The sequence below is a fragment of the Cyclospora cayetanensis genome, unplaced genomic scaffold (genome assembly GCF_002999335.1).
Source record: "Cyclospora cayetanensis isolate NF1_C8 unplaced genomic scaffold, CcayRef3 CcayRef3_contig_275, whole genome shotgun sequence".
NCBI classification, from domain to species: Eukaryota; Apicomplexa; class Conoidasida; order Eucoccidiorida; family Eimeriidae; genus Cyclospora; species Cyclospora cayetanensis.
This window is the reverse complement of record NW_020312231.1, coordinates 13,103-27,336: the sequence shown is the minus strand read 5'-3', so window position 1 is coordinate 27,336 and position 14,234 is coordinate 13,103. Positions and strand designations below refer to the sequence as shown.

Genomic DNA, 14,234 nt, shown 5'->3' with positions numbered 1-14,234 from the left:
GGAATCGCTGGAACGGGTGAACAAAAAACGAGGTATCAGTTGCCCAGACTTCCTCTAATCCCCGGTGTAAATATGTTGAGGGATTTGCTCCCTGACGTCCTGAGGTAGCTGCATTTTGTGGGACGCAGTGGTCTACCAATATTCCACTGATGGATATCCTCTGGAGTAAATGGGTGGCTTCTCTAGTTTTGTGTATTTTACAAATTCTAAGTGTAACCAATCAGAATATTAACTGCCCAACAGCAAGGTTTATCCCGCGCTTCAATTCTGCGAATATATTTTTCTCCGTGTATTTCAGTGCAAATCAACGGCTTGATAGCTGGCCTTTTAGCTATTTTACAGGCGTCCGATAAGCAAACCCTTAAGTTGCTGCTCCCTGGTAAGCCACTATACTGCACTTTCTGCAGAAGCGCTTCTGGAGGGGTTTTAAACACCTTGCAGTATTAAATTGTCACCGTTAACTGGAGCAGTAGTCAGTCTAAAATGATGCTGCTGGTGGTGCGACTGAATGGCGCGTTTCGCCCCTGCAGATTTGCCAGATGCAGCAGCCGAGAAATGCAACCTCAACGTCGTGATAAAATATGGGGGACCCCAAGGCCCAGTAGAGGCCCTCTCTCTGATTGTGCCGATATGGCTGCCACGCATCGAGCTAACGTATAGCTACGTCCACGTGATCATGCAGCTGTTGGAGGCCCGCCAGCACGATCTGTCATGGGAGACATATGCGGGGACCACAACACTCTTTGGCCAGGCTCATAAGGTCTTTACAAAGGTTTTGGGCTACATATGCGGACAGGATGGGGTGCTCGACAGATCGAGATCCAATTGCGCAATGACACTTAGAGAATACGACAACGGGACGATGCGAGCACTTCAATTAATTATACATGGTGCGTTTCCTTTGCAAGCAGAGACCATAGAATAGGCTGGCTGGCTACTATGTTTCCCAGCTTAACGGGACTACGCTTAGGATGAATAAAGACAGCAAAAATATGCATAATATCCAGTTGTTTTGTATGCCATATCCAGTGCACGTATGCCTGTGCTTCGGGAAATGTATCTTCTGCGCTGTGTGGGCAACTCAATGAATAAAGGAATGTACAGTAGCATACACCATTTACACGAAAACGGCATTTGACGCTATGAAAAATTGTTTTTCTCTTTATACAGATATCTCGATAAGCAACGACCACGGAAGGCCAGAGCAAGGAAATTGGCTCTCGTACCGCCACGAGAACTTCTACTCTGCTGGTGAGAGCTTCATATCAAAAGTTTTGGTGCTCCACTACCGCAAGACAGTTTAAACTTACTACACTTGACCTTAAAACAAGCGGGAAAATCCGTATCGCCCAGTCTGTCAGATAATTGCAACGCTGCAGGAGGACAGTATCACAAAATTCAACCCGTCTGTTTATTTCAAGCCGTACCACTAGCCACAAACATCACAAAGCAAGCCTTTAATTTGTGGCGTTTATCGACGCTCATCGTCATGGATGTATTGGGCATAGCGGGTAAACGGGTTTCATAAGACTGGCATTGCGTATTTGTTGCGTGTGCGTTTAGCAATGGAACTTGGAGTTTCAGTGCTTCTTCCAACGGAGATTGCATGTAACACCACCGTAGATACTCTCTCTCGATAGAAAAATGCACTCTAGGTGGATTAAGTTCAGTACGGCATGGCACGTGTCTCTAATACTGTACGGCATTTTAAGGCGTGCGGTCCCTTTTCCGTGGCTCCTGATATTCGCAGCAATGGATAAGTGGATCGACCAGCTTGCACAGTTCCGTGAATTGAGCGGTGAGGCAGCAAACCAGTAAGGTGTTATGGGGACCTAGAATTCACCGTAGTAGCGTAGTACTGATGATACAAGCCTACAGAACTTTAACTGGCACATGCGGTTCGATGTGCTGCAATCGCGTCACTTGTGTGCTGCTTCTGCTTTGTCTTAGCACCTCGCCAGGTGACGGGAGAATCTGTACACACCCTGTTCATGCGCCTGAAACAGAACAACCCAGATCGATTCAAGCTCTGCATGCGGCTTCTTAACTGGCCGGATGACAAGCAGCAGATTGAGAACGAACATGATGCCAAAAAATTTCTCGACACCATCCAGTGTGAGTAATACGGGGGTCTAGGCTTCAATGTTGGTATCAGAGACATAGGCTCGGCCTTGGGAACTAAATGGACTCATTGTAGCAATGTGTAAGCTAATGAGGTCGCGCACACATGGTTTCCGAGTATTTCATACTGTGCGTGGATGGATAGACATGTGTACATATACACACGTAGACATATATATACATCTATATATGCGTTCCCCCGTATACGGCGTTCACATACATACGAAAACGGGTCAGACACACCAATTGTTTCTTCACCTAATCATATCTACAGTGCTCCTGTGCAAAATGTCCCTGCGCACGTCAGCCGCTCACCTAATGTTTGATCCGTTTACCATGGGTTGGGCACTTAACTCAGCCCGCGAGGAAGGCCCACAGATCGGCAGAAAGATTGTCATGGAAAACCCAGAAATTCCCGAAGCTGTCAGAAAAGTTATTGTTGAAGCAGCTGAAGTAGAAAAGCACGGTATGCCCATGCCCATGCAGGGAACAGAGAAGATGAATTGGTTTCAGAACTTAAGGTCAGTGGAAGACGAAGCCGGAACTTTTGCTGGCAGAAGTCGTGGACCACCGAGTGAATGGGCACAGCCGAGTGCGCCACCCCCAGAACACATGGGGTACAGCCAGCATCAGCCAGCTATTTTTAGGCTATCGTCTGTGAGTCCAACAGCCCCAGGCGAAGAGCGAGCACCATCAGAGGACATAGAGTGGCGGTCTCCACAAACATTGCCATGGAATGCCTTTCAACAGGCTCTGGCCAAGAGGCATGGTGAGCACTTGCCACTAGGCCCCGTAATCTTTGCGTAACTGTTGTAATTGGTTTCCGCAGCAATCCAGCCGTTTAAATCTCCGTAGATATTATGATTGTAGCGTCGGAAGTAGCAAATAGAGTTTTGTTATGGTTTTTACGCCCTCAGGTCCCTACCGGAGAGTGCCTACTTGGGTAGAAGTCACTGGTGAGGCACGCCTTCCCCCTTCCCCACAAAATTTAGCTGTCGTATTGGATGCTGCACATGCCTACGCCATTCCACATTACAGTGTATTACCCAGATTATGCGTGCGGTTGTCACTACATTCGAAGTGCATGTATGCCTACGAGAATATATGTCGCTTCGCTTAATTGTGAACTCTACAGAAGGATGCCCCATTGAGGGTTCGCAAACAGCGGCAGGAAAGAGAATTGATATGGTGAAGGCCACCGACGATGTCATGCTCCGACTAGCTACGATGACCCCAGATCTTTTGCAAAAATCCGGCGGTCCCTCTTCTGCCCGCTTTGCAGCGCTGTGCGCAGGTATGGGAGCCTTCCTTTCCAGCTGGCAGCAGCTTTTAGAGACAGCCATGGTTGAGACTGCCATGGGACCTATGGCTCATGCTACACTCATTGAGCGCTTAGCGAATCTTCACAAGTATTTCCTATTTCCTTTCGGCGACATCAACGAGGAATCAAAAAACGAAGAGGAGGCGTATAATTCCAGGAGGAAAGCGATAAAATCCGTAGCCTCTAGTAAGTCAAAAAATGGTGCCCACGCAAGCGAGGCTGATCAGCACAATGCAAAAAGCATCAACATGGCCGCACCAGTTCTGAGCCTTCTCCTCGCAGCCCTGTGTCAAAGGCTATAGTGATTAGTCATTCCTATCGATGACCGTGGTCGATGGGAATCCTGTGTTTGTCCCTTGCGCAGGTCCTCAAATGAAGCAATGCATTGCCTTAAGTGCGCTAGCTGCAAAAATAGTCACACATATTATCTACCGCACAGAGCTTTCAGAAAGACGGCCTTTTCTCCTTGCACTTTTAGAGTCCCTCTCCTGCACGGTGTCCGTGGCTCGAGTACGGGGAGGTGTTCTCTTGTGTCTTCCCTGGTGCAGTTAATGCTGGAGGAAGCGTCGCTACACACCCCGCTGAGGGTTTCCGCCCGACAAAGCAAAAGGCACGGACTCTTTATGGAGGCATTGCCAACACCCTGGGGGTCCCTCTGACTCTTGCATCTTCTGTGCAGGAGGCGTTTGCAGCTTTCATTTTTGTTAACTTGACATCTAAGGGCAAGAGGAAACAGGGAAAGACGCAGAACCAAATTATTGGAGTATGCGCTGCAATGCACGTTTCAAGCATACTTTACAAATGCGCTAGAGGCAAAGAGCACGAGCTGGCGTTGAACATGTTCAGTTCAAACATCGATGGATCCAAACTAGCTAAACACCTGATGGCCGCTGGAGCCTTATCCCTGGCCAGCCATCCAACACTCGTCGAGCTCTGCGACCCGGAAAAAGCCGTACCCCTTTTCAGTAAGACATGAAACGCTCTACTGCGGGGACCCTACAATATGCTTTTTGTGCTCCTAGTCATGTCCCAGCCTGTGTCTTCCGAATTCTCGTTACGCTTCGTCGATCGCCATGCACCTCTAAGTTTCCTGATACCGCATGTGAGACTAAGGCATTCTGGCGCTTATTAGAACTACTGTTTCCTGGTGCCTCCGATGTGGCTGGCTGGTAAGGGAGGCCGGCCAAAAGTTGGGACAAGCCAGCTCCATTGCATTTGTTGCACGTACGAATTTTTCCTTACCTTCCGTACTTTCTTATATGCGCATCTATTTCATGTATGCCATGCTATAGTCTATAATCAATAACAGCCCCTCTATCCGGTTCTTTCGTTACTGCTTCTCAGCGGAGGTGCTGCAAGACATCCTTGTGACGGTATCCCCTGTATGGGAAGAACGGTCACTTTTCCAAAGTTACGTAGAATCCAGCAGCAAAGTGACGTTCGTCTCGGCAACCCCGCGAAAGCGTTTTTTTAGTTCAAGTTCAGAGTCAGAGTCATTATTCCCTCAAAACACTGAAGGCACAGATGTTCCCATCCCAGTCGTGCAGGAAGACTTTGACGAAGCAGGCCTCAATACCAAGGCGGGGAAAGAGAGCCCACTAAAAAGTGGCTCTTTGAAGACAGACTCTATCAGCTATAAGAAGGGAGAGGGACTGTATCCCCAGTTGAACGAGCTGTGATATGCTGGCCTCTTAGGTCTCGAATTGTACCCTTTGTGCACCGCAAATCCAAAGCGTTCACGTTTTGGGGTACACTGACTGGCAATGAGTGCTCCCTTCTGGCAGAAGCACGCTAAGTGCGGCTCTGCCAGAAGCGACATTGAAGATGTACGGATGAGGGGGATTGGCAGTGTACGTGACATCACTTCATTGATTTTGGCGTCGGCGGGTCGTCTGTCCAGCGATGGACGATTACATTGTCGCTTACCCAAGCATTGTTTTGTTTTTGTACGAGCTATGCGTTTAGTCCTTTTCTGACTAGTACCCATAGGCTTCCTAATATGTGGCTCATGCATGTTACTTTTTCTTGTTTCTATGTACACAGTTTTTTCAAGTTCACCGCATAGTTTGTTGTGCCCAATGGTGCCACTGGAGGGCAGACTGACTGGAGGCCTCCTGCGCCGTACACCGCAGGTCTAGTTAAGCAAATTTTTTAGTGCCCCGCGCGAAAGAGCTCCGTCCTAGTAATACGATTAACTTAGTGAATAATACTATAGCACATGGGTAGACACTACAAGCACTGCATTGTAGTTCTTCCCATTGCTCGACCTCCGTTGTTACCGAATCCTGCACGAATTTGTCGAGTTCTAAGTATCTAGCCGTCGGTGTTTTTCTTGGGCGTACTCGGTGTCTCTGCGCTACCAGTATAAGCCGATCCCTTGAGGGGAAACGGGCACTTTATTCGTTTTCGTTGAACCGGACTGCTGTTACACTTTACTATTTCTCTGTCTGCTTACCTTTTAGTTGCGGGAGAGCGCATCAAATAAAATTCGAAGCAGACACAGCTTCGCACACAACCAGAGCCTGTGGGACTGCAGTGACTTTTGGGGACCAAGTCATCTTCTTTTTTCCACCGAAAGAGGATGCAAAATGCTTTTTTTTAGGTTCAGTGTGTGCTGGTATAAAATTAAAGAGACAAAGCTGCAGCGCTGCTTCTCACCTTGTTTTTATGGGCATTTAGACGCGCATTAGTGAGCCCACGCCTTGGTGCTGGGGTGCAACTCTCTCCTTATTTCCTTCAGATCTGTTGCGGAATGCATTCAGGTTGGTTTTCTCTTTGCCGCAGTGTATATAATATGCAAAAGGAAGGAGCAGGGGTGTGCGGACTGGATGGAGACATGCATGGTGATGCCGCGGACCGTATCGTCTGCACTCTATGACTTGAACTCCTTGAACCTTTCCTTCCTAAGCTTTTTCCCCTTCCCATTTCAAGGAACAAGTGCTTTAGCCTTCCTTTTCTAGGCTCTCTTCCATATTATCTGCGGTATCCCGTAGCAGCTCTGACGTGGACCACCGGACGGAGCGCACCACGGCCGAATCAGGATACAGCACGCCACAACAGCCGGCTCTGGAGGAGCGGCATACAGATAAAATGGGAATAGCCACATTGCTTACGACCTGGGGCTTCGCCTCGCCGGATTGCGTCGCCGCCTTCCGGATATTTTCTTTTCCAGCTCCCTGTGTGAAACAGGCAAGCAAGAACCACTAGCTCTCTCGAGTCCACGGGATCTGCCTCCTGCAGCCTCCTTCCTAAGATGCCACAGACGCATGCGTATGCACCAATCGCGGCAGACTGAGAGCTGGAGGACAGCAAGTCAAATTGTTTGAAGCCTTGAAACGTTGTACACAAGCGCGGGGCACCGACACCAATCCATAGACACATTCGCAAAGACCCCAGTTGCCTGTGTGTGCAAAACTGCTTGCACTGAATTTGACGCGCTAGTATTCCCTATTGTGTAGCTCGGCATGCAGCCACTTGTGTGGCATTTGCTGCGCGCGGGTGCTCCTGCAGCTTCTTGGCGTGTGCTTGAACTACATGATTTTGGTAGGAGGCCTCGGCGTGAGGCTACCACAGCTCTATAGAGTTTGGAAGGCAAAGAGCGTTGTCGGCATTTCAGAGGCCTCTGTTCTCGTTGAGGTAAGACAAACACGCACGCACACATATATACATATATATATATGTGCACATACACACACATGACAAAGGCCTTGGGGTTTTAAGTTCAAAGGCCCACAAGGCTTCCGGGCAAAAGGATCCACACGGTACGGTTTGTGTGTTTGTTAGGCGTTGGGAGCCTGGCTATTTGTGGCGTACAACCTTCTACAAGGCCACGCCTTTACGACATGGGGGGAAGTCCTCTTCATTGGTGAGGGAACCAGGAGAGTTTAGTATGCTGAAAATCCTGGTGTATCCCTTCCCCATTGGGGTAGGAGGATTTGGTGGCGTTAAGGATGAGGAGGAGGTGAAGATAAATCGGAATATTCACAGTGTGTAGAAGCATGCGCGCCGCGGCTTTCTATCTGGCAAAATCCTAGCACTTGGAAGGCTCCTGCTTCCCCCGTTATCAGTTACTGTGTTGGATCTCTTTCTCGCTGACAGATCCTTTCGTGTGCCGCCTCGCCCTTCCTGGCAAACCGAGTCCTTGATTGTTAAATGGTGCTGAATCCAGTGATAGCTCATGATTCGTAGACGAATTTGGTGGCAAGCCGCCACTGTTCCTGAGGTGTACACGCAGCAGACCTTTCCATTGAAGTTGCACGCATGCCTCGGCTTGCATCTTCCGCATGGCCGACAACGACCACTGCCCCGCTCTGTGCTGCTTGGTGTGAAGGTTTTCTTTGTATCCTTTTTGTTCAAATGTGATGTTGGCAGGCGTTTTGCCTTTTCATTCCTTGCAGGCATTCAGAACTTGTGTCTTGTGTCGCTCTACTGGAAGTACTCTAGAGGTAACGCGGGCAAGCGGCGCCGCTGTCTCCGCTGGGCAGCTGCAATTGCTGCGGCCCTTGGTTCTTGTTACCTTCAAATTCTGCCTGCTCGCGCTTGTGAGGCCATAACGAATCTCCTCGGAGTCTCTCCTCTCCCCTTGAGTAAGACTGCCCCCGAGCCTCGTAAATCCACCTGCTTGTCCTTGTCCATCTGCACATTCATATTCAGTATATTGACGGTTTGCTCTGTGTGAGCCACTCGGTTGTATTGCTGTCTCTCCATAAACACGCCCCCTCCCCTCGGCCACTTTTCTCCTGTGTCGCCCTCACCTTCCTTCGCGTCTAATCCCCTTTGCTTTCCACGCCTTCGCGCGAAAAACGTTCCTCTTCTTGCTTGATTCTACCGGGATGCCACTAGACAGGGCAGAGGGAGGACGGGGGCCCCTCCGAACTGCTGGGCGCTACTCGAAATGCACATTGTTTCTTTCTTGTCCCTCTCTCTCTGACAGTCTCCGTGAAAATATCCTATTTCAAGGCCCCCAAGGGCCTTCTCTAGCTGTTTAAGAGGTGCTCCGTTTGATCCGAATCTTAAAGCTGCCTCCTTCGGTAGTGTATCGAAGTGCATGCTCGGTTTTGGTGTGCACGGTGGAGGAGAGCTCTCCTCATGCTTGGAATGTGCGGACCCTGACGCTACCCTTTGCCTTTGCTACTGGAGAATGTATCTCCTGACTCTGCTGAGACCAGCGTCTTGCTGCACGGGCTGTGCTGGCCACCCCTACTAAGCCTGCCCGAATGCACGGGGGGAAGGGACTACCCTGCTCTTCTGGCGTCTGCTCTTTTGCAGTGATTCTCGCGCGAATGCCGCAGATCGTGCAGAACTACGAGCAAGGGCATACGGGACAGCTATCGCTCGTCTCCCTCTCTATGACGCTGCTTGGCGGCCTCGCCAGGCTGGCCACTGTGCTACAGCAAGTTCCCGACGGATACATCTTGGTGGGTTGCACGTCGCAAGAGTGCTGTTGCCAGTGCGCGCGCGGTTGTGCTTGCTGCTGCGGATCTGGGAGCGCAGGCGAACAGCTTAAGGGTTAAGCAGACTGAGGAGTGTGTGTGCGTGTGTTTGTGTCTATGCAGGCTTCGTCCGCTTTGGCTGTCGTGCTGAACTTATTACCTACACTACAAGTAGGTTGTTCAGGCAGGAGGCACACCATGAGCGACAACAACACAAGCAGGAGCGACAACAACACAGAAGGCGCCGTGCTTCTTGTTTCCATGCGTCTGCTCAGATTGCCTTTTATTGGAAGCATACTGAGGCGGTGCTGCGAAGAGATGCAGAAAAGCGAGAATGCTAAGCAGCCGCGCTCTGCTCCTCTTTGGTTGCTTGCTCTTGGCACGGGTGCGACTGCTGCTGCTGCTGCTGCTGCTGCTGCTCTTCGTGCAGACGGCGCTTGGCAGTTAGATATTGAGCCGGGGTAGGAGGGGCTTCTGCGAAGGCCAGCAGAGGGGCAACTGCTCTTGCTGCCGTCCTCCCGAGTGCCTCGTCTGCCGAGTTAAGGCCGCGAATGACGTCTGCATAGAGTCTCAGCAAGAACTGCAGCAGCAACGCCAGAAGCAGCCGCATCGCAGAAACCGTAGGAGTCGCGTGCAGAGCGGAGGAACGCGATCCTTTGTTTGCAAACGTGATGCTTAGAGCTGCCATTGCTGCACTTGCCGCTTTTGTATTGAAGGGGCTTTTCCTGCTGCTACCGTGGTTGCTGCTGCTGCTGGTCGCTATGCTCTCTCGGGGAAACAACTTACCAGGACTATCCAATCAGCTATCCAAGCGGGATCGTACTGCAGGAGGTGATGCTTCAGCACCAGCATGCAGATCCGTCGCTGCTGCCGCTGCTCTTCCTGCGTCTTCTGTCCTTCCTCGGCAGCGGCGGCATCCGCGCAGAGAATACTAAAGTGCCAGTTCAGCTCATCGCGCTGTCTCTGCCGCTGCAGCTGCAGCTGTCTCAGCAGGGCGTCACAGCAAGCCGCGGGCCAGCTGCCGAAGTCGGAGAGCCACCGCACCTCGGCAGACACCTGAGCAACACCACAAGAGTGCAGCGATTCTGCGGGAGATTCGCGACACGCTGCGAAACGGTAGTAGGAGCCAAAAGATAAGATCACGAGACGCAGAGGCTGTTAGGCTTTCCTGCAACGCACGTAGAGGAAGTCGGGGCCCCTGCGAAGGCGGCACTGTATGCTCCGCGGCGCTGCAGCAGGAGACTCTAACAAATAGGTTGTTCCTGCCGTATTGCCTTCCGGTTCTTGCTGCTGCGGTGGCTGCTGTGAGCCTAGTGCTGCCTGGTGATGGAAACGCTTCGCCACAGAAGCGCGGTGCTCCTCCACGGAAGACACTGCGGAGGCAGACGCGGTTTCCTGGCGATATTCTTGCGCTTGCTGGCCTTGTTGCGGCTGCTGAAAAGTCTCCTCGTGGGCTTCCCTCTTGCACGCGTGCAGCTGCGCTGCAGTTGAGTGGCACTGCTCCTGCTGCTGCTGCTCCCTTAAGCTGCGCAGCTGCTGGCAGAGGAACTCGCGGAACGAGTAGCTGAGGCAAAGAGCAACACATGCAGAAAGCAGCATGGATACGCCAGCGGCATTTTTGAAGCGCCGACTGAAAACAAACCTTGGGGCAGCAGCGCCGCTCGGCAGAGCAATGGACCAAGAAAAAGGGGGCCATCAGCTTAGAAGAGGCAGCAGCGCAAGAAGCAGTCAGGCCGCAAAATTTTACTAGAATAGCATTTCTTCTTTCTCCCAAGTGTCGAGGAGGGGCAGCAGGGCGGCCGTTGAGGCAGCGTCCTGCTGAAGCCACTGTGGTGTCACTTTTTGCGGCGGCTGCTGCTGCAGCGGTGCTGCAGGGGCCCCTGCAGGGGCCCCCGCCGAGGAGTCCATGGGGTTTCTGAAGGAAGGCAGTCAACTCCAGGGGGGAGGGGGGGAGGTTCTTTGGGTCACCTACGAATCAACTGCTGTTGCCACACCCTCAGCAGAAAAATTGACCAACAGCACCCGAAAAAAGGATCCAATGCTGCCTGCCCTGCGGTTTACCAGTGTGTCTTCCGAGAGGCGTCCTCTTGGCGCTGCTCCTTCTCCCCCGGTGGGTTTCAGCCGCAACACGCCCCAATAGGCTCAGCAGCAGGAACTGGAAAAGCGGTACAAGAGAGCAAGGAGAATTGTGCAAAATACGCGTTTACAGCCTCGCTGATTCGCAGAAGGTCAAAGGACAGCACCAAATATGCATGGGGGGTGCCCCGCCTTTCTTCCACGGGGGGCCCCCAGCATCACACCGACCCCACTGACAGTCCCCTTGGGCCCCTGGCGCGCGCCACTTCACTGCACCCTATTCCTCCAATTTCCATTCCTTTAGTGTATGTGACATTCAGTAAACGTGTTTCGCTTTCAAGACCTTGCTGTGTAGGTGCACAATACACCCCCTGGGGCGTTCGCAAGCAGGGGGCCCTCGGGGCCCCCCTAAGAATATGGGCCATTGGGAGGAGGTGCAACAGCAGCAGCTGAAGCAGCGTCAGGAGCAGCAACAGCTTCTTCTTCAGCTGCACGACAGGCAGCAGCAGCAGCAGCAGCACCTCGAGCAGCAGCAACAGCAGCAGCAGGAGGCACCGGCGCAGCAGGCCGCGCGGCTGCCTTCCGTTCCATACGTCTGCAACAGCAGCAGCAGCAGCAGCAGGAGCTTTTTCGAGTGGCTCAAGGCTCATGACGACGAGCAACTGTGGCGTTGTGCCTGGGGAGCCCAAGCCAGCAGTAGTAGCAGTAGCAGTAATAGCAGCAGCAGCTGCCCCGTCCTTGTCGTAGATGCGGGCTCACACTGCGTGAGAGTTTCTCGTGCAGAAAGAGGCCCCGAGGTTCGTCATGAAGGTCTGATGCATTCTGGGGGGCCCCTAGAGGGCCCCCCGGAGGCTGTGGCTCTGCTGCTTTCGCCAGCAGCAAGAGGGAGGAAGACGCGCGCAGTGGCTCTCGAAGGGGCCCCAGCCTGCTTGACTAATGCTTGTGGTGCTCTGCGCTTCAGGGTGAAGAGCAGAGCCTCATTTTGCCGCAGCTCATCAGGAAACCGTGGGGTGAGGCCTTAAGCCAGAAGGCGCTCTTGTCGGTCTCCTCTCCCCCACCCCTGTTTCTCTCTCTGCGCAACCTGGTGCACCCCTGCTGCAGTAGTCGAAGTCTTGGTGTGCTATTTTCGTTTGCTTTAGAGGGCGTGGGAGATGGCTCTCTTCCTGGTTACAGAGGGACAGTCAAAAACTGGATCGCATTCGAAGACGCCTTGCTCGAAGTGCTGACGGCTCCGGATTCGGCGTAGGTCCCTCCTAGCCTCCTTTTCCTGCTACTGAGGCTGCTCCTGAGGCTACTGCTGAGGCTGCTCCTGAGGCTACTACTGAGGCTGCTCCTGAGGCTACTACTGAGGCTGCTCCCGAGGCTACTACTGAGGCTGCAGTTCATCAAAAGGCCAGTGTCTGTCTGAATTGTGTTTGCGCGCTCTTGCCGCCTGCTACGGCTGCAACGCCGTCGCGCACGCGGTGCTGAAAGTTGCTGCCAGCGGTCTTCATCGTGAATCTTGAGGCGTCGATTTCTGCGTTCTCTCTCTGCCTTCTTGGGTGCTTCAGTATGCATCCCTCTACTGCAGGGGGCCAGTTCTTATGGTGCGAGAGCAGCCTGCGATCGCCAGATCACTTCAGCCGCCTCGGAGAAATCTGCTTTGAGCTGCTTGACGCCGAGAAATTCCTCTCTGTGGACAAGGTGGGCTCCTCCCATGTGTTTCTGCTGTCCCTTCCGCTGCGGATGCTTTCGCTGCCGTGGCTTCGAGTGCATGCATGCATGCATGCATGCACTTAATAGGCAGTAAATTACGGCTGCTCTGCGAGCTCATTTGACGACTTCCGTCTGGCCTTTGAGGCACGGGAGAGAGGGCCTGCCAAGTGCGTTTCTGTGGGTGCGATATCGCTTCACGGCTTGGGCTGTTGTTTTTGGAAAATGAGCAGCCACCGTATCGTACCGCGCCGTGTCTGTGCGCCTTAGGACACCCTCTCCGCACTTGCCATCTGCGGCAGCCTGCTGCCGCCATCCGTAGTGCCTGCTGAATGCGGGGAGAGCAACGCCAGCAACAGCAGCACTCGGTGGAATAGCAGCGCTCTCCGCGTGCTGCGCTGCATGCAGCACTTCACAGGTCTTGTCATAGACATGGGCGCCTCCTTGACGCGAGTTTCTCCCATCCTCTCAGGGCAAACCCTAGGCTGCCTCGCAGTCGAGCTGCCCCTGGGGGGCAGGGATATAGATGCGTTTCTCTGCGGCAGCCTGCTGCGGCAGCAGCAGCAGATGTTGAAAGCTCCTACTGAAAGGCCTTGCGACTGCTCAATGGTAGCGCATTGCTCGTGAACAATCTCTCTCTATCTCTCTCTCTACTTCTGTTGCGTCCATCTCTCTCTCTACTTCTGCTGCGTCCATCTCTCTCTCTACTTCTGCTGCGTCCATCTCTCTCTCTACTTCTGCTGCGTCCATCTCTCTCTCTACTTCTGCTGCGTCCATCTCTCTCTCTACTTCTGCTGCGTTTGCTGCCGCTGCTACTGCTGCATGCCTTGCAGCTGATGCCATCCGTGCTGCTTTTGACCTGCTTTTTGTTGCACTGCCCCCTTGATGTTGTGCTTCTCGCGTGTGCCGCAGGCGGCGGCGCGTTCAGTGAAAGAGCAGATGCTCTGCTGCTCCACGGACTCAGGTGTGGTATTTGCAGCGGAAGCGGCCTTCGCCAAAGCAAACCCTCGCAGCGTGTACGTTAGCCTTCCGGGCTGCGAACGTTGCCGCAGTAGCAGTATTAGCAGCAGCAATAGCAGCAGCAGGAAGCGTCGCTGTGAAGAAATGCCTTCGGCAACTGCTGCAGCAGAGAAGGGCCAGCTAGATATTATAGATGCCCAGCAGCAGCAGCATCAGCGCCATCAACGCGAATCGCCTTGGCTTGTAGGGGACTGCCGAGTTCTTGCAGCGGAGCTACTCTTTGACGTGAAGGCCCTCACAGAGTACAGAAATAGCGGGGTTCGTCATTGCATGCGTGGGATAGGTGTTCTTTTTGTTGAGGTCGCTGCTGCTTCTGCTTCGCCATACGCTTAACTCCCGAAAAAATACGCGGTACTGCTGCTGTACGCATAGGCCCGCCTCACATACCCCTACCTATATATGTATATATATCCATACATCTATTCATGCATACTGACATGTGGAACGCTCGCTTTCCTGTTATGCGATGTTTTCAGGCCTTTGACGAGCCGTTGACTGCTCTCCACCTCATGCCTCTACAAGCAGCCGTCGAACTTGTCGTCCAGCGCTGCCCAATCGACACCAGAAAGTGA

General features: G+C 52.7%; 3 protein-coding genes across 3 annotated transcripts; 2 read left to right on the top strand and 1 right to left on the bottom strand.

Moving 5' to 3' along the window:
• The first annotated feature begins 508 nt into the window (after window positions 1-508).
• LOC34622949 (rhoptry neck protein 4) lies at window positions 509-5,121 on the top strand. The gene is made up of 8 exons (XM_026338552.1): window positions 509-890; window positions 1,257-1,511; window positions 1,951-2,115; window positions 2,429-2,890; window positions 3,039-3,077; window positions 3,257-3,737; window positions 3,923-4,394; window positions 4,735-5,121. Exons 1-8 carry the CDS (start codon window positions 509-511, stop codon window positions 5,119-5,121), a joined length of 2,643 nt encoding a protein of 880 aa, XP_026194337.1.
• Window positions 5,122-9,211: 4,090 nt separating this feature from the next.
• LOC113147571 lies at window positions 9,212-11,246 on the bottom strand. The gene is made up of 5 exons (XM_026338551.1): window positions 11,175-11,246; window positions 10,631-10,728; window positions 10,054-10,333; window positions 9,661-9,930; window positions 9,212-9,454 (listed from the first exon to the last, which is right to left on the bottom strand). The coding sequence occupies exons 1-5, from the start codon at window positions 11,244-11,246 to the stop codon at window positions 9,212-9,214; spliced, it is 963 nt and encodes a 320-aa protein (XP_026194336.1).
• Window positions 11,247-11,366: 120 nt separating this feature from the next.
• LOC34622948 (auxin response factor 6) lies at window positions 11,367-14,234 on the top strand. Its single transcript, XM_026338553.1, has 7 exons — window positions 11,367-11,747; window positions 11,912-11,960; window positions 12,090-12,192; window positions 12,501-12,633; window positions 12,913-13,251; window positions 13,555-13,920; window positions 14,139-14,234. Exons 1-7 carry the CDS (start codon window positions 11,367-11,369, stop codon window positions 14,232-14,234), a joined length of 1,467 nt encoding a protein of 488 aa, XP_026194338.1.